The sequence below is a fragment of the Mus caroli genome, chromosome 19 (genome assembly GCF_900094665.2).
Source record: "Mus caroli chromosome 19, CAROLI_EIJ_v1.1, whole genome shotgun sequence".
In the NCBI taxonomy this organism is placed as follows: Eukaryota; Metazoa; Chordata; class Mammalia; order Rodentia; family Muridae; genus Mus; species Mus caroli.
The window spans coordinates 35,326,158-35,349,788 of record NC_034588.1 but is presented as its reverse complement, the minus strand read 5'-3'; the positions used below and the strand labels follow the sequence as shown (position 1 = coordinate 35,349,788).

The following is a 23,631-nucleotide window of genomic DNA, read 5'->3' as shown; positions in this document are numbered from 1 at the left end:
TCTCCCTCTGTGTAGCCCTAACTGTCCTGGACCTTACTCTGTAAACCAGGCTGGCCTCAAACTCAGAGATCCATCTTCCTCTGCCTCCCCAGTACTAGGATAAAAGGCGTGCGCCACCACCACTCCCACCCCCCACCCACCCCCACCACCAGGCTATCCAGGATCTTTTAACCACACAGGAGAGCATGTCGTTTTGTCTCCCCACCTCCTTCCCCCCAGAACACTGAAAACAAAATAACTGCTTTCCAAGAACTGCTGACTAGGAATTTTCTAGCTCCCAAATTAATTATGACGTGACTGACTATCAAGGATTTATAAAGACAGCAATGTGAGATCCACGTTACCTGTACCTGCTCCTTTAGCTTAAGGATGAATTTCCCTGCACCCTTCCACTTGCTTTGGGCTTGAAACACACATTCTTGGTCCAAGAGGATCCTCTGTGAGGACTTTGGGGTAGAAGACTTCTTATTAGGAGCATCTTTCATCACCTCTTCCAAAAGCACATAGTCACATGGGTTGGGGTTGTTCAGAATGCTGTAGGAATATTTGGCTTTGCATAAGGTCTGAAAGATAAGTTAGGGTCAGCTGAATCAAATGTCTGCCACCTTTGCATCCATCACGAATGAAGATTTAAGGTGGAGAAATGGCTCTGACTTTCAGAGGTGGAGAGGATCTTCCAAACCAGGTCACCCTGCCTCATTTTCTTTTGAGTAGCTGTAGTTTATAACACACATTCTCAAGTTACCTCTTAGCTTCCAATTGGCCTGGCTTTGGTGCAGAAGCTTACGCTTGTAAAAATCAAAGCAGATTCCAGAAGAGGAGGCTTAAACTCAGCAGTGGTCAAGCAGAATCCAGAGCAAGTCCTGCTAATAACATACCTAAGAAGGCTAAACACAGATCCCCTACCACCAACCACAGCATGGAGACATGAAGGTTAGGCAGCCAATAAGAAATGAAATCTTGCCCTAGGCTCTCTCTGTTCCACCAGGCTGCCTCTATCACACCTTTGGGTGCTGAAGGACTTTAGAAGTCACATGTTTCTCTTACAATTACTAGAAGATCATCTTTCTTATGTTCATTTATTCATTGTATGTTTAGTCATGACCTGTTATATCCAGTACTATGCTGTACTCTGGGGAGACAAAGCTGAGCAAAAGAAAGGAGAATCTGAAATTCAAAGGTAATTAAGGAGACTGCAAATAACTAGCCAGGTTATCATTCAACAGGAATAAGAAATCACACTCAAATACGTGCCAAGCACTGTATGAAGCACCCCACATGTGTTACTACTGCCTTTGTTGCAACAGCTGTGTGTGGGAGGTACCATTGTACTATCTCCACGTTATTAAACCAACTGGAAACTTGCCACACAGTGAGTGGTGCCAGAGCCAAATGGAATGGGATGGGGAAGTCAGACAAGGGAAGAGGATTTATCCAACAGAAATGAATCAGAGCCCCTTGCTCCCTACGAAAGAAGTTAGTCAACACCCAGTATAAATCAGACACAGATCTCAGTGAGACTGAGGGATCTTGGTGGAGATCACTAAGCGAGGGATAGAGCTGGGTTTGAACCCTCAGCCATGTGATCAGGGGTTTGTGTGTTGTTTACTGTGCTACATCACTTCTCAAGAAGGAGTTCAATGACTGCACATACCATGTGTAACCGTTCTTTGAAATCAAGTTAAAAACAAAAACAAAACAAAACAAAAATCAGCAGTTTGACATAGTTGAAAGGACCAACAGTCAGAGTTGGCTTCTGCTTGTGTTCTGTGGCATCCTTCAGAGATGGTCATCCAGTATTGACTCAGGTGTTTTGGGGACAATTTCTGCAGTGCCACCTCCTTAAACACATCATTAGCAAAGATCTAAACTCATCATAGATGATAGCTAAGGATCTGTTGCAGGAGTGAAAAAATATTTCCTATCCTTAAGAGATGTATTCCGCTGGGCAGTGGTGGTGCACGCCTTTAATCCCAGCCCTTGGGAGGCAGAGGCAGGCGGATTTCTGAGTTCAAGGACAGCCTGGCCTACAAAGTGAGTTCCAGAACATCCAGGGCTACACAGAGGAACCCTGTCTTAAAAAAATCAACCAACCAACCAACCAACCAAGAGATGTATTACCCCTGCCTCCAACCTCATTCTAGAACGTCATTAATTAATGAGCTGTCAATGCACATATATCTGACTTGTCCCAATCATTTATATCAAGGAGTCATGGGGTGAGGAAAGGGAAGATTCTCCTGGTGCTGGGGTCAAGCTCAGAGCCCTGTGCCTGCTTGGCAGGCAGGGACCCGCAAGGTAGCATTTACCTGCTGAATTACATCCTGTGCAGTGCTGACCCGTGGGGCTTTGATGACAGTTCGAGGTTGCTCTGGAGAGACATCATGCACTTGCACAAAGAAACTCTCCTCCTCCGAGCTCAAGATCACCTCTTTGTCGTCGAAGACAATGCTTTTCTCTTCTAGGGTCTGCATTTTTAAAGTGAAAATATGAACGTGAGGAAATGCTGAGACAATTCAGAAAACAGAAAAAAAATTCTAGTAAAAATTTGAGTTGTATTTTGGCAATATGGGAAACATCACCTTAATTTATAGTTAATACATTAATCTTTCGCATGCACCCTGCTGAAAAGATGAACCTGCTTCTGAGGGGAAGAAAGGCTCCATTCCCAGTGACGTTGACTCACACGCAGGTCTTAGAATAAACCAATTTATAGGTGCCTACTAGTTATGGATTTTGAGAGAAGAAACCAGCTACAAACTTTTAGAAAGAAAATATACTGTTTTGCTTGTTATTGAAAATACAGTACAAACACAGCTATATGGACGAGAAGTTCATTCCCCAATACCGTTAATATTTAAGGAATATTAGACATTGAAGCTGATGAGATGGCTTAGTGGATAAAGTGCTTGACCTGCAAGCCTGATGATGTGTTCAATCCTTAGGCTGCGTGCAAATGTGGAAGGAGAGAGCCCATGGCAGAGTAGTCCTCTGACCTCTACCCATACGCTGTGGTACACACGTCCCTCCTCCTCCCTCCCCCCTCCCCTCTTCTTCCCTCTTTGCTCTTCTTCCCTCTTTGCTCTTCTTCCCTCTTCCCTCTCTCCCTCCCTCCCTCTCCCTCCCCCTCCCTCTCCCTCCCTTCCCCTCCTCTTACCTCTCTCCCCCTCCTTCTCTCCCTCTCTCCCTTTCTCCCTCTACCCTCTCTCTCCCTCTCCCTCTCTCTCTCCCTCTCCCTCTCCCCCTCTCTCTCTCTCTCTCTCTCTCTCTCTCTCTCACACACACACACACACACACACACACACACACTTTAAAGTTACAAAAGAGAAATTTTAGGCATATGAACATGGAGTACTCATCCAGGTGGAATGAGAAAAGCCCACAGGGAAAAGGCTAAATCAGTAGCTGCAGTGAACATTGATAGACTTCGCAATAATGTGGGAATTAGTATCTGACTAATTGGATTTGAGTAAACGCTAGTGAAATCTAATTTCCCTCTCTCTTATATGTAACATCTTTTTAGAAGTTTTGTTTCTTTATGTATATATGTGTGTGCAGCAACCTTTGGAGGTCAGAAGAGGATGTTAGATCCCCTGGCACTGGAGTTACAGGTGGTTATAAACCACTGTGTATGTCAAGGGAACTGAGCTTGCATCTTCTTCAAGAACAGTGTAGGCGTTTAACTGCGGAGTCATCTCTCCAGCCTTCATTTTTATTTTATTAAAAACTTCAAATGGGCTGGAAAGATAGCAGCTAAAGGGTACGGGCTACTCTTCTAGAGGACCCGGGTTTGATTCCCAGCACCCACATGATAGCTCGCAGCTACTATATCTCCATTTCTAGGAGATATGATGATGTCTCCTGGCTTTCATAGGCACCAGGCATGTGTTTGGTATACAGACACATATAGGCAAAACAACCATATGCATACAGAATAAAGTTTTTCCCCTAGTCAAGAAAATGATAAGATCCATTTCCTATTCTCACCTTTCCCTTCTATAGCACCTTATTCTCATAAACAAACAAACGAGCAAACAGGTCTGTAAACAAAATCCCACCGTTCTTAGGTGATCTGCCTTTGTGTACTTCTGCCAATGATACACTAGTGTATTTCCCAGTATGTGAACAGATATACACAAAATCTTGGCTCTGTGTGAATATGGTTGTAATTGTTTTTTTACCTGGCTTCTGTCCACTTACTGAGCCCTGTTTTCAAATGACAGTAGCTTAACATTATCTTCTACAAGAGAGTGACATGGGAAAAGAGATGAAGGAAGTGGTAGGTGACCCTATCAGATGTCAAGACTTCACATGGAATATTCTATTCCTGGCATTCTTTTAACCTGATCTCCACACACAGGCTATTGAAACAATGCTAAGTAACCAGAAGAATTCAGGGTTTGTGATCAATGGCCTGGACGTATCAACAGGTCCCACCACCTAGGGTTGTTCCCATTGATGCTTAAGTCAGCACTGGAAACTGCCACCAAGTGGTGCCATATTGTAACCAAGACTGGAAAGGATCGGCCCCGGCCTTTTCAAAAATCAGGGAGTCACAACCCTACAGTTTACTGGTGTTTACAGTGACTGGCATATCCAACTTTACTCAAACGATGGAGGAGTAGGAGTGGAGGTATTGTTTATCTACTTCTATTACGTAAAACGTGATTGTTTCCCGCCATTCTACAACTTGTTTTTCTCCCCTCTTACAGTTCTAGTTCCATAATGTTACATGTGTAACATTCATCGTTACATATTCCAACAATCCAAAAGTGGTGTCGGGTGTAGTTCACATGACAGAACTTATGACCTAGCATTCTTCAGAGCAGGAAGAGAGGTACGTGTGGCTGAGGGGACAGCAGAGTGCTTGCTGAAGAGCATGAGGACGAAGGTAGAGAAGAAGCCAGCCAGGTGTGGGATCACCTGCTTGTAATCGCAGCACCAGGAGGCAGAGGCAGGCTGACCCTTGGGTTTGCTGTGCTGTCAGTATAGCCTACCTAGTGAGATCTAAGTCTAGTGAGACACCCTGTCTCAAAGAAATCAGGGTAGATGTCTCCTGTACAGAACTTGTGGTGGTTCTCTGGCTTCCACATGCACAGGCACACATGTATACAAGTACGTGTGAACACACACACACACACACACACACAAAGAGAGAAAATTCTATGTTGTTTCAAAAAATCAGCAAGAATACATATTTTGCTACATACATATGGTAGTGCACACATTTAATCCCAGCACTAGGGAGGCAGAGGCAAGTAGATCTCTGTGAGTTCAAGTCGAGCCTGGTCTACATAGCTAATAAGGGCTACAGAGTGAGATGCTGACTGCCCCCTGATGCCGTCTACAGTGCAACCTTGGGTGTGGATAATCCTCAGTGGCTAGTAACAGGATGTCTACCGTGGCCGCAGAGGTTAGCGAAAGACATCAAATCAGAGCCACAGGATTGTTCTTTCTATTCTGACCCCAACATTTATTTTCATGCCTCTGAAACTTAGTTTTCTAATGCATAAAAAAATTTCTGTTACATCACGAGGATATTGAAAATCATGGGTGTCTGAGCCAGTTCAGCTCTCTGTGATTTTGAAGTGTTTACTTGTTTACTGAGAGGACGGTCACTTAGGAGCTACTCTTTTTGGCAGATAGCTAAGTAATGAAGCAAGACATCTATACACAGGAAAAACTTAGGGAGCTATTAAAGATGGCTTCAAACGTCTACCCGAACTCCTGATGTTTTCCCATAAGGCATTGTGAGCTTATTCTTTACCCCCACACACCTGAAAGAAAAGGCAAGAACAGTGACAATGTTTCTTTGCTCAAAGTATGGCCTTTTATGGTCTGAGGCAAGAGTGGGGAAGGAAGGGGCAACCCTGGATCCTGGAAGAGAGGCTGGTGTTCTGTCTGGCTTGTAGGCTATGCTTACAGTGACTAACTAGAATAGACAAAGGAAGGCCTGGTAAGAAAAACTAGCTCACCTTCCCAGGACGAATGCACTACTAATGGACATCTGACTAACTACACCTCTACTACATAGTAAGGAGACTCGACCAGGGGCCCAGGGCATATTGGATGCTTAATAAATATGTGTTGGATTAAATGGATGAATTGATTCAACTGTTAATCACTTGATTTGTCACGCGTCCTGATGATATATGTTGGAGCAATGGCTTTATATCCCACATTACAAAGGGACAGTAAAGGAGTGGGCCCTTGCTAGATTGTTCTGCAAAGCAAACTACTCCACAGACAAATTCAAAACAAAAGCCAATGGATATTGAGTTGTTTCTTATTTTCCTTTCAAGGGGACAACCATGCAGTATCAACATACATAAATGTTTAATAATTCTTATTAAATCTGAGATTATCTTTAGTTTGTGTGAAACTGTAGAATATTTTCAAAGACATACTGTTGCTAATGTATAAACTCAGAACCTTTTAGATGTTGATTATCCCCTATCTGAAATGCCTCGGACCCGACGTGCTTCAGATTTTTCTGACTTTTGGATTTGGGAATCTCTACATAGACTGTAAAAGCTGGATAGCTCCAGCTAAGCCAAAACTTTATGAGACACTCAGAAGAGAGTCAACAGGTTCAGTGTTAGGCAGGGTGGCAGCTCCCTCATCTGAGCCTTTGTTTTGGTTTGAAAATATTAAGTGGAAAATGCCACAAATAAATAATTCATAAGTTTTAAATTCTATGAGTAGAATAATAATATTTCTTGCTATTCTGTTCTATTCTGGGGCAGTGTGTGTGTGGGGGGGGAGGGTAGATGTGGTCATAAATCATCCTTTGTCCAGCATATCTCTATCAGACTATATACCCATCAGTCTTTGCTGTCTCAGTGATCAAGTCAACTGCCATGAGATCAGAATGCCTGGATACCAGCGATTGTTTCTATATGAGGTTTCAGGCATCTACTGGGAAGGTCAGCCTAGGCCATTCCCATAGGGCTGCTAGTCTAAGGTGACTCTTACAGAAACAGCTTCACACATACAAATACAGCACTGGACCTACAGCTGAGGCACACAGGAATCCTTTAATTTCCTGCTTCCTTTGTTTTTTACCAGGATGGTTTTTTTAGGCAGAGTTTCTTTAGTTAACCATCTGAACACATGCAGGAAAATTAAACCATTTCTCCATATTCACTTTGAGAAGAATCATCTAAACCATGTTGCAATAACAATTCAGGACCCAAAGAAGGTGTTCAGTGGTGAGGTGGCTGATGACATACTGAGCAGCCACCAACCAGGCTCGGTCCAGGATATACTTACTTCCTCTTGGGGCTTTAAGACAATCCTGCCTACGTAGCCTTCTTCTGGGAACCAGCTGTTTAAAATCTGCACAACATCTTCTTCTGGACCCACAGCTCTCTGGAATGGTTGTTTCCTGCATTCATTCTTTTCCTTAGATATAAAATGTTTCTCTTCCATCAGAAAATAGTCTGTGGCAGTACGTTTGGTGTCTTGGTCAACCGCCAAAACCTAAAGAAAAGAGCAAAGAGAGCATGAGGCACATCCCTGAAGCGTGGCACAAGCTGAACACTAGTCTGCTTTCATGACATTCTGATGGACTTGCTGTGTAATTTACAAGTGAAAATTATAAATTGACTACTACACAGGAGTGTTGCATAATTCTTTCTAGAGCTGTAATAATTCTTATATGCCCAAAAAAAGATTGTTTATGTTCACTCTGGGCAATGACGCAATTTATTCATAATCCCCAGACAGCATAACTATTTTTCCCACTGCTGGAATGAGAGATACTATTGAATTAAAATTTTAGGCTTCTCACTCCATGGATTTGGTTCTTTGAAATCTTGCAAGGAAGGACTGAGGCAAAGGACCCAGCGCAGTTTGCAAATACCATCTCTGTTTCTGACCGGGGAAATAACTATCTTCTCATGGAAGGCTCACAGGGCTAAGTTCTCGTCTGGGAATTCTCCTTTCAGTAGATTCCTGACACTGTGCCTAAAGAGTTTTTTTCTTTGTTGACTCTGGACTCTGCACGATCAAATGGAGTGGTTAAGACGGAGCTTTGGAGTCAGTTAGACCTAAGTCTGAGATTCCTTTCATGACTTATTTGTTTTGAGTTAAGGATATATCAGTGGTAGAACACTTGCTTAGCATGCATGAGGCTGTAAAGACTTACTGCCTTTGGAACATTGGAAGAAGAATTGGTGTTTCCATCTATAAAGTGGGAACGCTCATAGGAATAATCTAATGGTTTTGGTTTAGAATAGAGGCATTACGCACAGTATGAACATCGTGAACACTCAGTGAATACTAGCCATTTTTAGAGTCTTACTGATGTTTTCTTTTTTAGTCCCATCATATAGATTTCTGTTGCAGTGTCAGTGATAGTGAAGACATCATTTTTTGTTCTTGTTTTTTTTTTTAAGATATATTTATGTATATGAGTATACCATTGCTCTCTTCAGACATACTAGTAGAGGGCATCAGACCCCATTAGAGATAGTTGTGAGCCACCATGTGGTTGCTGAGAATTGAACTCAGGACCTCTGGAAGAGCAGTCGGTGCTCTTAACCACTGAGCCATCTCTCCAGCCCAAGGACATCTTCTTTATTTCCTTCTCCTGAGAGGTGGTTGTGTGATGGGACCCAACTGCTACCACCTAGCTTGGATTAGCAAACACCCATCTCCCATGGTCCTGACAAAGATGCAATGGCCATGGTTAACATTTCTCACTTGGAGGGGAAGCAGAATTTAAGGTGGTAAGGATGGTAGGAGCAGAAAAGTTCTCACAACTCTGGTCCCTCTACCTGAGCCCTTGGTCTAAAGTAGACAGCAATTACTACTAGGAACTCTAGTAATTCCATAGGGTCTAAGGCAAACCGTTCAGACTTGCTACTATAAGAATTATTCAAAATGAGAAGTTTTCAGGGGTTCTGTTGGTACTGTTATCTTTTCAAGAGACTCAACATTACTTTTTCTCAGCACTGAGGGCTCACTTGTTTATTAGTATGGGGAGACAATATGGTGTTGCTTTCATTGGTGGCTATGGGAAGTTTCCCTGATTTTATAAAATCGTAATAGTGATTCCACACTAAAGTTTCTGGACTGATTGACTAAAAGCAATCAAGGAATAGAAAACCACCCCAAACTTTAAGCAATACCTTTTGTTTGATTATATATATATATATATATATGATTCGGACTTTAAGCAGTTTCCTATGATGCTACTTAAGTCAGTTATAAAATGTTGCACAAACATTGCACTATTCATAGAGATGTGACCTTAAATGAGAGAAGTAACTACTGTTAATGTTATTAATATAACAAGATCAATGGTTATGCATGGCTGCTGGATTGGTTTTTAATTCTGCCATGCATCATATCGTTCTTGCTACCTTTCATCATATGCACTAACTCCGGAGGAAGATCCAGGGCATACCTCTTGATCTACTTTAGAAGAGAAGTAGTTCTAAAATGGGTTAAGGATGAACCAGTGTGTGCAGATGTTAGGCCAGTGAATCAATAGAAATTCTTCTCTAGGGGTAAGCTAGCTTGTCTAGTGGAACCAAGAACACTTACACTATTCTTAGGATTTCAAACAATCAAAAGACCTATCAAAAGACAGGAGAATTAGAAATTTAAGGTCATCTTGGGAGAATTTTGTCTCATAATAAAAATAAAAGATTTGTGGTTGTGATTAAGTGGTAGAGCACTTGCCTAGCATGCACAAAGCTATATGTTCAAGCCCTAACATGTAAAGATAAACAAACTATAGATAAGTGAATAAAAGATGAATCATCCACGTGGACCTTTATGGATTTATGTGAATGTGTATACAAACACACATATTTATACACACATGTACATCCATACATTTTGGAGGCTGACTTTCTTTAACCATGGATTCAGTGGACTTGCCTGTTGGAGAAGCTGCTTTGCCTTGGTGCCTTCATTTATAGTGAAAACAGCAAAGGGCTCTGGACCTGGGACACCATGCACTGTGACTTTGTGAGTCTGAGAACATTTCCTCTCTTCAGTATTAAACATCTGTCAATGAAGACCACACGGCTTCGCATGAATTCCATATAACACAGTAGTTTTAGGCTCCATTCAACACAAAATCTCTAGGACCCACTTGTAACTTGATGCCAAGCTGATGTGATGGAAAAGTCAATGCTATATCTTCCTCCACAGTCAAGAGGAAATTCTGCCACCAGAGTGTCAACTTACTGAAATTATGAAATGTGTGTCAGCTTTCACTTTTAAAAGCTCCTCAGGTGACATAGATGTGAAGCCAAGGATTCTATAGAATGATACAGGGAAAGGGAGGGAGGAAGAAAGAGACCCAAGAAAATAAGGGCTGAGGGCACACAGCATGAGATCAGCAGAGGTGAGGGGAGGGAGGCCAGGGAAGAAGGCAGGGCTATTTGAGGTGGTGATAAAAGTGGTCATAGAAAATGCCTGTCCAGAGGGAATCTGGACACACTGTCACATATGTTTTTAATTTATAGAGGAAGAATAATATAATTAACCAGCAAATAGGAGCAGCGATCCTTGTTTAGATGGGTGAGCCCTGGTCCAGTCATTATCAAAAATCACTGGCTGTGGGGTCTTAACCAGTAAGTTACTGCATAGCTAAATGCCAAAGAGTCAGCCATTTTTGTTGTTGCCATTTCCATAGCTACCTAATCAGTGGCTCACTGGCCACTCTTATGTACCCCAGGAGAGGCCACCTTTGATGTAGCAGTCCTGCAGGTATGCTGACTGAAATAAGAACTTAATTACCAACGAGGCTGGCATGGAACTGCCAGAGGGGTTTTCTTCCATCCTTCTGCTGTTTATGAATAAGCTAGAGATTTCCAAGATTTCATTGTGGAGGTTCCGCAGCTGAAGATGTCGATATCCTGGAAGGATGCAGAATCGAGGAAAGCCTGTTAACAATGCATGACTGAGTGCTGCAAAGATCTCCACGGTGGTCAGTACACCCCCAAAGGAGCAGTGGATAGCAGCAGGCACGCCAGTAGGAACCTCTCACTGTAAGAGAGCTGTCCTTCAAGACTGGACTGTCCATGACTAATGTCCAATACTCTTTCTAACTTAGATTCAAAGGAATAATCATTAAATTAAAAAAACAACAGCAACAAATAGAGAAACCTGGTGATTTAGCTACCAAGGCAGCTACTATCTCTGTTTTACCAAAGGTCAATATTGGTTTTAAAAAAACATTCATCATTAAATACTTTTTTTCATTTTTTTATTACATATTCACTTTACATCCTGCTTACTGCCCACCATCTGGTAACACCCTCCCACAATCCTTCCACCATTCCCCCTCCCCTTCTCGTCTGAGAGGGTGGGGGCCCCCCTGGGTATCCTCTAACCCTGGTGCATCAAGTCTCTGTGGGGCTGGGCACATTCTCTCCCACTGAGGCCAGACAAGGCAGCCCAGCTAGAAGAACATATCCCGCGTACAGGCAACAGCTTTTGGGATAGTCCCCGCTCCGGGTGTTTGGGGCCTACATGAAGATCAAGCTGCACATCTGCTATACATGTGCAGGAAGGCCTTTTTTTCCACTTTAAAAATTACTTCATTAACTATTTTTAATAGCAAGATATTTTATATCAATATAAAATGCAATACTATGCAGACTCTGGAAGTGCTGTATGGTCATTAATATAGGAAGTTGCTCACGATACACATTAGAAATGGAAAACCAGGAAGTCATAAAACATTAGGATTAGGAAGAAGTCTTGTTGGGTATGTATCTCATTGTTATATATATACATGGGCAGAGAAATAAAGCCTGGAACAGATGTGTGTCTAAAGTGGATAGAGTGGGGAATGGCAGGATACTCTTGAAGCAACCGATTTATTCTTTGTCCTTTCTCACACTTCTCTAGTAACTATGACCTGAATTATGACCCCTCTTATTGATACGTAAAGATCCAAGCCCCCTAGTACCTGAGAGTGTGACCACAGAGGTGGTGCCTTTAATGTCTAATGAGGCTAAAGTGCTTCTACCAATGACCCCAGAAGAAGAGGAAATTAAGGGATATCTCAGTGGGTAGGCATATCTGACAACCCGAGTTTGATCCCCAGGGCCCACGTGATAGAAGGAGAGAATTAACTCCTTCAAGCTCAACCTCTGACCTTCACAGGTGTCCATCCACATATGCACATGGAATAAATAAGTACAACCATTTTCAAAGATAGAAGCATTAGACATGCATACACAAATGAGGATTATGTGACTATACTTTAGAAAGCCAAATCAAGGAGAGAGGTCTTAGAGGAGATGAAACCTTCTGACATCTTGGTTTGGGCTTTCTAGCCTTCAAGACTGTGAGGAAATGGATTTGGTTGTCGCATATTATTCTGAACACTCTACCAAACACAGATAGTGACCAGAGGCTGCTTGCACAGGAAAAAGAGACAGGCAGTGAAAGAAAAGTGGGAAAGTATAACATGTTTGCAGAACCCAGAGGATGCCAGCATGAGTATGGATGTGGGGAGCACATATGTGTAACTTGATATCAGAGTAGAACAGCAGTCAGCATCCCCAGAAGGACTTCAAAGGCAGACTCTTAGACTGTACCCGAGACCTACTGAAGCAGAGGCTATACATTATTACCAAGAGTCTATACATTATTACCAAGAGCACATCACAATTTGTGAGGCAACACAAGGAACTGAAATTCCTGCGGACCACAGCCAAGTCAACCCACAAGCCAGGGATGCCTGCCTTTGCCTTTCACCTAACACACACCTTCCCAATACTGTTAGGCTTCCCATTCGGCTATGGCTCACTTGCCTACTACTGCACCCCAGCTCTCCTTCCCTTCGTTTTCTATCTCCTTACTTCATTTTCTGCTTTAAAACGCCCCGCCCTGGCACTGCAGACACCGTTGGGACTTTTATTCTACCTCGTTTTAAAGCTCTGAGTGGAATGATTCTCTGAGCCGTTATCGCCGAACTGTTGTTTTCCACAACTGCAAAACGAAGAAATACAAGATCTTCAAAGTGAACCCGGAAGAGAAACTGCTCATTCCACATGGGGTTCAGAGTGTTTCGATGGATGGGTTTTGTGCGGAAATGGCAGCTGTCCAGGGGCATGCCCAAGACGTCAACTTCAATGCATGGACTTCCGGTGCTGTTACTAGGGCACACATTCTGGCCAGAGATGATCTGAAGGGGAAGACAAATGATCAAGGTCACAGAAGATGAAAGAGAAGCAAAGAAACTGGTTCTCTTAGCTTCTGTCCACAGAGAATGCTACAATGGATGAGGTGGGTGGTTAATAAAATCCTTACGCAAACCCAAGGGGTTGTACTCAGATAATCACGTAGCTAGAACCACTTGAAAACCCTATTTTGCTTATAGCATTCACTTGAACTGAACCTCTCAATGGTCAAAATTTGAAATATTATAAAAAGAAGCACTAGAACAAAACTGCAATTCTTACAGATCACAAGAGATCCTACTCAGCATCAACATGAGTTTGCTATTTACAATCTATTCTAAGTGCCACAGGATTATATTTTACAACTACAAAATCTCCTTCACTTGTTTTGGAGGAAGCCATGGAACACTGTTAAAAGAAATTAATTCATAGCTCGAGGAAAAACATACATGAAATGAGGATATGACACTCCTAGGTATGGGTTGAGGAGAACGTTTATTGTAGGCACGAGGGAAGGTACAGCCAGAGGCATCTGGAATGGGCCAGACTGAACATGGCTGGCAGACTGAACCAGGTAGGGCAAAGGGGAGAGCCAGAAGCCAAGAGATCATGAGAACTGGAACTGAGAGCTGCAGCCAAGAGGCAAAATAGGGCAAAAGGACCTTGCAGACAAAATGGCTGGGTAATATAAGAATCAGAGAAGCTGGAGGGAAGGAAGTCCAGCTCTGGGCTGGACAGCTTGGGGTAGGATATGGCAGCCAGGATAACTTGTAACAGGTACTGGGCAGTTGAGAGAGGCTGGCAGACAGAGTCCATTTTGACATATTAACAGGCACCCCAGTTAGCTGGTTTCCGGGTTTCCTTGAGACTTAACAGTAGCCTTCTGTAAACAGATAAAACAAGTCTACTCTTGCTAAAATGCTCTGATATAAAAGAGGCAACTGCTCTTCCAGTTTAGAGTGAAAGAGGAAGCAATTTGGGTGGTGGGAGAATGTTTGAACAGTTACTCCAGGTATTTGGATCACCAGGAGGATGCTTCCTTTAGGAAGAGAAAAACGAGATTTAAAGCCGAAAAAAAAAAAAAAAAAAAAGAAAGAAAGAAAGAAACAGCGACCCTTGTTCATTGTTCTCTCCTATCTCCTGCCCTGATATTTTTTTCCTGTTAGCTAAGGGGAGCAAACGAAGGAGGAAGCAGAGGTGACTAACAACCTGAAGTTCTCTACTTTAAGGTGGCAATCTGTAGAGTTTTGCCAATAACTCAGCAAAGACCTAAGTAATAGGAAACACAAGGTTAGACAGGAAGCAGGAAGTGTGCCTCACTGTGTGTTTACACTGATGCCAGTCTGTCTGACTGAGCTCAACATTTATGGGGACACCATTGTGATTTTGGGTACCCTAGAAGACAAAAATGATCATTATTAGTTTATGAGATAAAGCAAGAATCTCACAACTCCACCTGCCTGGCTCAGAAACACAGAATCTATGACAGCATGCCTGACCTCAGCCACTGCTTTCTTGGAAATAGGAAATTATTGTGGGAACTAAACCTGCACGACCTGAAACACCATAACTTTGCGATGCCCTGAGTTCCAGACTGGGTTCATACTTATCCCTGGAGGCTTAAATGCTGCATTGCTTAGACCACAAGGGCGTACTCACAGTTAAAGAATAGATAGCAGGATCCAGGGTGTCTAGGTCTCTTTCCAGTGGAGAAAACTTCTGGTACATGGGACAGCTTTTATCCCACAGGACAGGGGGCTTCAAAACATAACCACACCCACCATTTGCCTCAAACATGGCGGCGTTTAAATGTAAAGGAAGGTCTGCAGAACAAACAAAGCCAAGATTACACATTATTTCACGAAGAGACAAACAAGCAGCCTTTCACTCTGAGGAACCTCAGTTGAGAAAATGTCTCACTCAGATTGCCCAGAGGCCACTTTGCAGGGCATTTTCTTGATAAATGATTGATGGGAGTGGACCCAGGCCTGTGTGGGTCATGCCACTTCTGAGCAGGTGGTTCTAAGCTGTGTAAGAAAGCTGACTGAGCAAGCCTGGGAAAGCACACACACCAGTAAGTAGTGTTCCTCTATTGCCTCTGCTTCGTTCTTGACTTGAGTTCTTGCCCTGCCTTCCCTCAGTGAAGGAGTATGGCCCGAGAGTTGTATGCTGATGTCATCCCTTTCCTCTGCTATCTGCTTTTGGTCATGGTATTTTAGCAAGCAATAGAAACCCTAAGTGAACCACGCTCCATAGACTGATGAATGAGAACCATGTGCCAGGTTGTATTGAGAGAGAGAGAGAGAGAGAGAGAGAGAGAGAGAGAGAGAGAGAGAGAGCAGGTAACAGATAAAACAAAAACAGAACAAAGCAAACAAACTGCCCACCACTGTCACCACCAACACCACCACCACCACCGTCGCCGTTGCTGCCACGGCTGCCACGGCCGCCACCGCCACCACCACCACCACCAAAATCCACTTTGCTCACATCAATGAACATGCCCCATTTTCCAACTCTAAGCTACAATACCTTGGCTTACAATACCTCATTTTTTCCTGACGTTTGGAACAAAATCATTATCTTGGGAAAGACTCATTCCATTTTTTTCATCTACAAATACCAAACTGTGCACACCATTTTATAGCCAATTCTTGCTATTTCAAAGGTAAGATAAAAATCTTAACGATGCAAGGAAGAAAAACGGCATTTCCTTGAAATCTTCATTTTGACCCATAATTATTTTTTTAACCTATTCTTTTGTTATAGCTGAATATGAAAAAAGTCACCACATATGATTCGCACCATGTTCAACAGGCTCCTCAGTCATAAACTTTAGGAACCCTCACAAAGGCTTTGAGTGTTTTGTCGCCAAATTTTATTTGGCACAATTTTTGATGAATGACTGTGCAGTTTCTGGACTCTTCCATACTCACGCGGTCATCTGATGGCTCAATCTGTATAAATGTTGCCCAAAAGAGCAAAAGGTTTCTGAGACACACCTGACTAATGTTCCCTCTTGTAGATTCCTTCCATGTGCTGAATGACCTTTGCTACATGAACCAACATCAAGGAAAAGAGTGCTAAGTGCCTTTGAACAACAAAGACTTGGCCCCCACTCTTGTATCTTGTGTATAAAAATTTTCCGCATGTCTGAGGTTGGCCAAGTGTATGTGCAAGGATTCCTGAAGACATATTAGGCACATCAAGCTTCTTGGCCTTGGTTTCCTCTGTTGAATCAGTGCATAACATCCACCTGTCAGGTTCTTTCCAGTTCTGATGTGACTGGCTTACAGAGCATGTGCTGCCCCTTCCCTGGCCACTCTGTGACACGACATAGACACAGCTAGGATGACTTGAAAGAGTGAACCCATCGAGCTCGATTGAGGTGGTTAAGCATCAAATAGGTTTTACCCCCAATTTGAAAACAGCATTCCTGGTCTCGACAATCCAAAAGCCAATACTTTGTGAGCATTGATATGACACCACAACGCAAAAATCCCTGTCTGACCTCACGACTGGTTGTGATCGAAAAGAGTCTACACATATAGTTCTACAAACATTCCGAAAATTTGAAATCTGTAAAAAAAAAAAAACCAAACCAAACCAACCAAACAAACAACTAAACTTCATATCCACAAACACTTCCAGTCCTAAACATTTTAGATAAAGGATGATCAACCAACATCTTACAACAACAGCGGCTTACATTTAAAGATGCCAACTTCACTCAAGTTTGGGGTCAGACATTCTTTGCACTGGGTCTAACCTAATTGCTTTTAAAGACTTTGTTGTTTTTAAGACTGGGTTCCACTGTGTATCTTGGGGGTCTGGAACTTGCTATGTAGACCATTCTGGCCTTAAACTCACAGAGACTGGCCTGCTTCTGCCTCACAACTCAGGGGTAGGGGGGATGTCTGCCTGTCTCTGTTTCCAAGTGTGGTATTAAAATTAAAATCTCTAAACCACCTTTTCTTAGCCAAGATCCCATTTGGTACACCAATATGTAAAACAGATCCCTGCGAAGCTGTTCAGTTTAAAATAAAGAGAGGCTCAAATGTAGTCCTCTACTGTCTTCAAGGGGGAGTTCTAGTGGTCACCTGCAGCTACAGCTACAGTTTGGAAACTCATTTGTAACCAAATAAAAAGAAGTATATAAACCAGTGCATCCTGATTGGCCTCTCTGACAGTGTATATTGGGGCAGATCAGACACCCCATCACCTGCATGGTCTCCTAATCACTTAAAAACACTGTGGTATGCAGATACCACACTCTTTAATAGTTACCCTTGTATTTAGGATCTTGAAGGGAAAAAAATATCACTCTGAAAACTGCAACTTCAATCCAATAAAGCGTGATACACGCAATAAACAATAAACACGCAATAAACAATAAAGCGTGATACACGCTTTTTAGAAAGCAGCCTTTTCTTTCTGACTGGGGCTGTGATGTACACAGAGCAAGACTCATTCTGACCTAACAGAAAGAACTCAGATGGGCCGTTGCCAGTGGTAACTCCAGCTTTGTGTATCGGCTTCAGGTTCACAGGCTCACTGGTCACTGTTATTGAGCATGGGCCTGCTGATCACTTCTTGGAGTTTACAAATCAGCTGGAAGCTTGAAAATAGACTACAGATGGTCCTAGTTCCACGGACACCCCTGGGAGGCACCAAGGTCCCCTGACATCTACAAAATGGCAAGGCAGATGAATCCCATGAGATAAGGATGCTGGCCCGACCTAGGAAAGGTCTTGGAAAATCAAGTACTACTTAACCTAGGAATTGCTTTGAACAACTGAAAAGTGTTTATTTTGATATTGTTTGCTTATCTGTCTGGACTCTCAAGTCGCAGAGAAGCACCCAGAAGATGTCGTCTTAAGGTTTGAGTGTGAATTGTTCCCCAGAGGTTCATATGTCTAAACACTTGTTCCTCAGTCTTTGGCCACCATTTGGGAAGGCTGTGGAAACTTTAGGAGGTAGAGCTTTGCTGGAAGAAGTGGGTCATTGGGATGGGCCTTCAGGTCTTATAGCCTAGGTCCATTCCGTGTCCCTTCTCTGGTTCCTGACGGTGGATGCACTGTGACGACCTGACCTATCTTCCTGTGACTCCTGCCATGCCTTACATGCTTTGATAAACTATATCCTCTCACTAATGTGTCAGTGTGAAAGTAACAGATCTGGCCCAAAGATGAAATCAAGAAGCACAGGTCCACATTTCAGTGAGATTGATCAGGACAGCCTGCTTCAGCTCAAGGCAACACGTACTTATTGATTATCTACTGTGGGGCAAAGTCTTGAGGGAGGCTTCAGGTCATAATTGCATAAACGAAGGCCAGTCTTATAGATGGACATACTGGCTCTGCATGGAGCTTGTGCCTTGTGCAGCAAGGAGGGATGTATAAGGCTCACTGAATAGAGCTGAGAGAGGTTAGATGATAATGCTCTTTCTGGGTTGCAAGGCTCTGCAGAGAACCTTGCTGATGAACCATCTGCCTCCCTTGAGTTGGGTAGCTCCAACAGGTGCTCCCAGCTTGATCAGGGGGGACTGAAGACTGCAAGGGTGAGTGGAAGGCACTCTGAGGCTCAGTTTGTGTTGTAGACTATGGAGTAGGTTCAGGAGTGGTAACTTCTTCTATTCCCCTTAGCTAGGGTACCATTTGCCATCAGTGGAGCCAGCGTGTCTGCACCAGCCCTGGCACTTCAGGAACAGGGTGCATCCCAAGCCAAGCATCCTGACATTTCCTTGAGGAAATCACTGTGCTAGTTATTATGGCGTGCTTAAGAGACCTCAGCAGCATAAGAGTCCAGGAAGCCTTGGACTCAGGGCTGCAGACAGAGCCAGGGAGGTGAAGTCACAGGGCACTTGTGAAAGATTGGAAAGAAATGGAAAAGAAAACTTTTACAGCCCAGAGAGTAGTTTGCCATGATTTCCACGTGTGAGTCCAAATTATACTGTTCTGAACAGCTTATCGAACACCCTTAAGGAGAGTTAGCTTGTGTGCAGTGCTTTCTTCCTGGGATGGGAGCTTTGCAAGCTGCTTTTCCAGCCATACTATTCTTAGGCAATCTCAACTAAAACCAGTAAATACGATAAAGGCAAAACAAAGCACGGAAGACAGCGCCAAGCAGAGGTGTTTAGTGTCAGCCGCCGCTGACACCAGTGCCAGGCACCTCGAGGACCCAGAGTTAAGAGCTGCGGCCTGATCTCAGCTGGAGCCAGGGCACGAGATGGTTTACCATTTAGCACATGTTCGGATACAGAGCGTGTGAGATAAATGGCAGGGGCTACTGGCACCTCTGCTGTTCAAAGGAAAGGCAAGACTTTGTGTAAGGTTCTAGGAAACATCCCTCATTTTCTAAGGTATGTGGAAACAAATGCCTTTTTGCCCAAACTTCCAGAGAACCTGAACTTATCACTGTCAGACACTGCAGCCTTGGGCAAATGGGTGTGTCTGAGTGGTGTTTGAAGTAACACTGCTACTTTCCCACTTTGAGACAAGCTCTCTATGTAGCCTGAGTCAGCATTGGACTTGGCAGTCTCTTTCCTCCATCTCTGGAATTCAAGGGAGGCACAGTGATGCCCTAGTCACCGGCTGCTACTTTCTGACTTGTAAGAAGAAGCAGTTAATAAGTGAAGCTTGGAAATCCCTGCCTCTAAAGAGCTTTAAAATCCAGCTGGATAGAGTTTTCTATCACTCCAAAACATCAGGAAAACAGTTCCTTTGACCTTCCTTCTTTTCCGTCCTATGTTCTCCCCCCCCCCCCCCCCCCCCCCACATACCTGTGCCCCTGTCTGGACTCTCCCCCAACCCCTCTCTATCTCCAGAAAACAAGTGTACACAGAACTGCATTTACTGCACATGATAAGATACAGAGAGAGGTGAGGACGCAGGCTCCTTACCATCGGTCTGGTAGTTTAGAGCTACAAGCTGTATCCCATGGAGCCAGAACATGATGGGGTTGGGATTGGAGGAGTCGATTCTGGTCGCTGCCGGGTAGGTCCTCAGCAGCTGATAAGCGGTGTGCTGGATCAGTTTCTGAGAACACCTTCGGCACAGACGTTTGGCGGCGTTCTCGTTCAGTGAGGAGATGTGATAGCATTTAGGAGTCCTAATGATAGCGCTGAGGGATGTGCTTGGGCTGAGTGGAGAAGATTCCTCCCAGGTTTGTCGCATCCCTTCACAGGAACCTAAACCCGGCAAAACAGCAGCCCCTGATTAATGCCAAAACTTCAAATGTCTTGAAAGATCACTCTCAGCTGCACATCAGATACACAGTTGCAACAAGGAAAACAAAGCCAAATATACCCTGAATGTGACTTGTCAGTTAGTTTGCTACCTTGAAACATGGCAGCTATTGAGTTTTAAAATGGGGGTAGCGAGTCAGGGTGCGGCTCAGTGGTAGGGTACACATCACCAGGCACAAGATTTTGGATTCAACCACCAGTATCAAAACCTAAACTAAGTAATAATGTGAGGATAGTAACACCAATTTAAATTGGACTTCTATAAGTCTGTTTGCCTCAGGACTTCATTGTTCTGTGGGCAATCTTTACAAATACAAAGTCTGTATGCAAGTGTATACAACCCAGAACAAGAAACAAAAATCCATACAAAGGAATATCATACAGGCATGCAAGAGGATAAGGCCGACAAATGTACAGTCAGGTGTGTGGCAACTGAGAGCTCCTGTTTGATTACATCCCATTTGGATTTTCTTTAAAATATTTTTTTTCCCCTTGAACACATTACAGTGAATTAATTCCCCAGTGGGTCCACTCTGAGAAACAACATCACAGCACTGAGTATGGAAAGGAATTCTGTTCCTCTTGTGCATCAGCTGGACTTTTAGCTGGGAGAATTTATTACTTTTACAATGAGAAGTAATTAGAAGTAAAAGAATGTATCCTGTGGATCCGGGACGCTGTTCCAGAAACTGCTAGAACAGTCGAAGGTGCTTCCAATTTTACTTTTGAGGCAAACAATGTGAGAACATCGTCAGTAAAAATGCCATTTGCAGTGAGTTCAAAGAATAAATTAACAATTGAAAAATATTTATGTTGCACTTGGGTAGTGTAAACATCTATGAAAATAACGGTGGATTTCAAAATTCAAAGGAAGTGGCTAGACAGCAAAATATGTGAGTCATGTGGCAAGCAGGACCAAGCAAAGACGCTAAGAGCAGGAAATGCTACCTCTTCCAGATGTTCTGTTAAATGGCGCTGTCTCCCCGGGGCTCATTCTGCCAGGATTGTTGCCAAAAATGGACTTCCTGCTTTTCCTTTCTTTCCCTCTGCTAGAGCCAGATGAATTTAGAGTTGACAGGCCTGTTCTCATAAAATGAAAATAAATAAGCCAAAAGCTACAGGCAAGAGGGCTCAACATTTTCCATCCTCATTAGTGTTTAGATTGCAGTCCTACCATTTCCTTGTTACACAGCACAGAGGATCCATTACTCTTTAGCATGGCTGATGATAGTATTGTAGGCAATCATAGCCAAGTTTATTTAATCTCTAAACAAATGCAACAAACATTGCATAGCTATTAAGGAATAATCCCCAAATTACAGAGCAACACACACACAAACACACACACACACACACACACACACACACACTTCTAGTGAACTGTGTGCCTGAGTTTTAAAACTGCACATACGGAATATGCTGCAGTTAATATTTATTTCCTAGAACCTAATGACCAATTTGGAGAGATGAAAGAATAATTATGAGCCTGGGCATAGTATTAGTCCATACTATAAGTCTTCTGGCATTCCTTGTTGAAGCCTCGTGGGCTTTCACTATCCACATTCGCATGCCTATTATTGTTGTTATTCATCTCGTGTTTATGGGCATAGCGTCTGACATTCCTAGGAAACAATCTCACAGCAAACTCCCTAATCCTCTGGCTGTTACAATCTTTCTACTGCTCCTCCCCAATGTTCCCTGAGCCTTAGGTGCAGGAGTAGTTTTGTTGATGTATCCTTTGGGACTGCGCACCACAACTCTGCATTCTGATTGGCTGTGGTTTTCTGTAATGGTAAAGTAAGGAATGCTGAGAGAGGGCGAGACAGTCACCCTCAGGAAAGGGCACACCAATTGGTTGTCTAATGCCAAATGGGCAGTTCTCATATACAACGGCAGTTCTCATATATAACGCATATTGTATACAAGTAGCAAGATAATGACTCAGCAGGCTGTACTATGCATTAAGGAATATATATATATATACATACACACACATATATGTGTGTGTGTATATGCATATGTGTGTGTGTATTCATACTATATATATATGTGTGTGTATTCATACAATATATATATATTCATACAATTAATGAAAATTGTTATATATGTGAAATATATATATTAACAATTACTAAACATTAATTTATACATATATATGAAAAATATATATCAACACTTAATGAAAAAAATGAGTTTGAAAGAGAGAAAGAAGGGGTATATGGGGAGGATTGGAGGGAAACAAGGGAAGAAGGAAATGATATAATTGGGTTTTTTTTTTTTTGAAATGATACAATTGTAATCTCAAAAAATTAAAGAAATGATTAAAAAAAATTCTTCTGACATGATCTTTGACCAAAACTTCTGCTTTTTTCTTATCTAAAAAAGTAGGTGTGATTCAAGGAATTTACTCTAGGATTAGTCTGAAGACTCAGTGGAAAAGATATAATGATGATGATGCTTTTGTGACTTTTCCTTCTCACTCCTGGGCCATTCAGTCCCTGGATCCTTTATGCCAGGAATGGTGCCCGGTGCATAGCAGGAATGTAGTACATATTTGCTGAGTGAGAGAAAGAATGCACACCAACCACACAGACCCAGCTCTAGTTTAAGAAGAGTGACTTAAAGGCTCCTGGGAAGCCATCATCACTATTGTCTATAGCTGTTCCATTGGAGAGTAACTCTTTTTTTTTTTTTCCTTTTTTTTTTAAAAGATATTTTCTTTATTTATGTTCAAATGTTATCCCCTTTCCTGGTTTCCCCTTCAAAAACCCCCTATCCCTTCCCCTCCTCCCCCTGCTCACTAACCTACCCACTCCTGCTTCCTGGCCCTGGCAGTCCCCTATACTGGGGCATAGAACCTTCACAGGACCAAGGGCCTCTTCTCCCATTGATGAGTGACTAGGCCATCTTCTGCTACATATGCAGATAGAACCATGAGTCCCATCATGTGTTTTCTTTGCTTGGTGGTTTAGTCCCAGGGAGCTCTGGGGATACTGGTTAGTTCATTTTGTTGTTCCTCCTATGGGGCTGCAAACCCCTTCAGCTCCTTGGGTACTTTCTCTAGTTCCTACATTGGGGACCCTGTGCTCCATCCAATGGTTGGCTGTGAGTATCCACTTCTGTATTTGTCAGGCACTGGCACAGCCTCTCAGGAGACAGCTATATCAGGCTCCTGTCAGCAAGCTCTTGTCGGCATCTACAACAGTGTCTGGTTTTGGTGGTTGTTTATGG

At 43.0% G+C, this 23,631-nt stretch overlaps 1 protein-coding gene across 7 annotated transcripts in view; it reads right to left on the bottom strand.

Annotated features, from left to right (window-relative positions):
* Positions 1 to 23,631, bottom strand: part of Plce1 (phospholipase C epsilon 1) — a 314,404-nt gene that overhangs the window by 21,606 nt on the left and 269,167 nt on the right. For 6 of the 7 annotated variants that reach the window (XM_029472801.1, XM_029472800.1, XM_029472802.1 and 3 more), the window contains 9 exons: positions 21,349 to 21,480; positions 20,056 to 20,343; positions 14,814 to 14,977; positions 12,898 to 13,159; positions 10,759 to 10,877; positions 9,892 to 10,020; positions 7,273 to 7,482; positions 2,310 to 2,468; positions 345 to 563 (listed from right to left, as the gene is read on the bottom strand). In XM_029472801.1, the coding sequence (XP_029328661.1) occupies positions 345 to 563; positions 2,310 to 2,468; positions 7,273 to 7,482; positions 9,892 to 10,020; positions 10,759 to 10,877; positions 12,898 to 13,159; positions 14,814 to 14,977; positions 20,056 to 20,343; positions 21,349 to 21,480 (1,682 nt within the window). The remainder of the gene's footprint in view (positions 1 to 344; positions 564 to 2,309; positions 2,469 to 7,272; positions 7,483 to 9,891; positions 10,021 to 10,758; positions 10,878 to 12,897; positions 13,160 to 14,813; positions 14,978 to 20,055; positions 20,344 to 21,348; positions 21,481 to 23,631) is intronic. The other variant, XM_029472803.1, reaches the window with a different exon arrangement.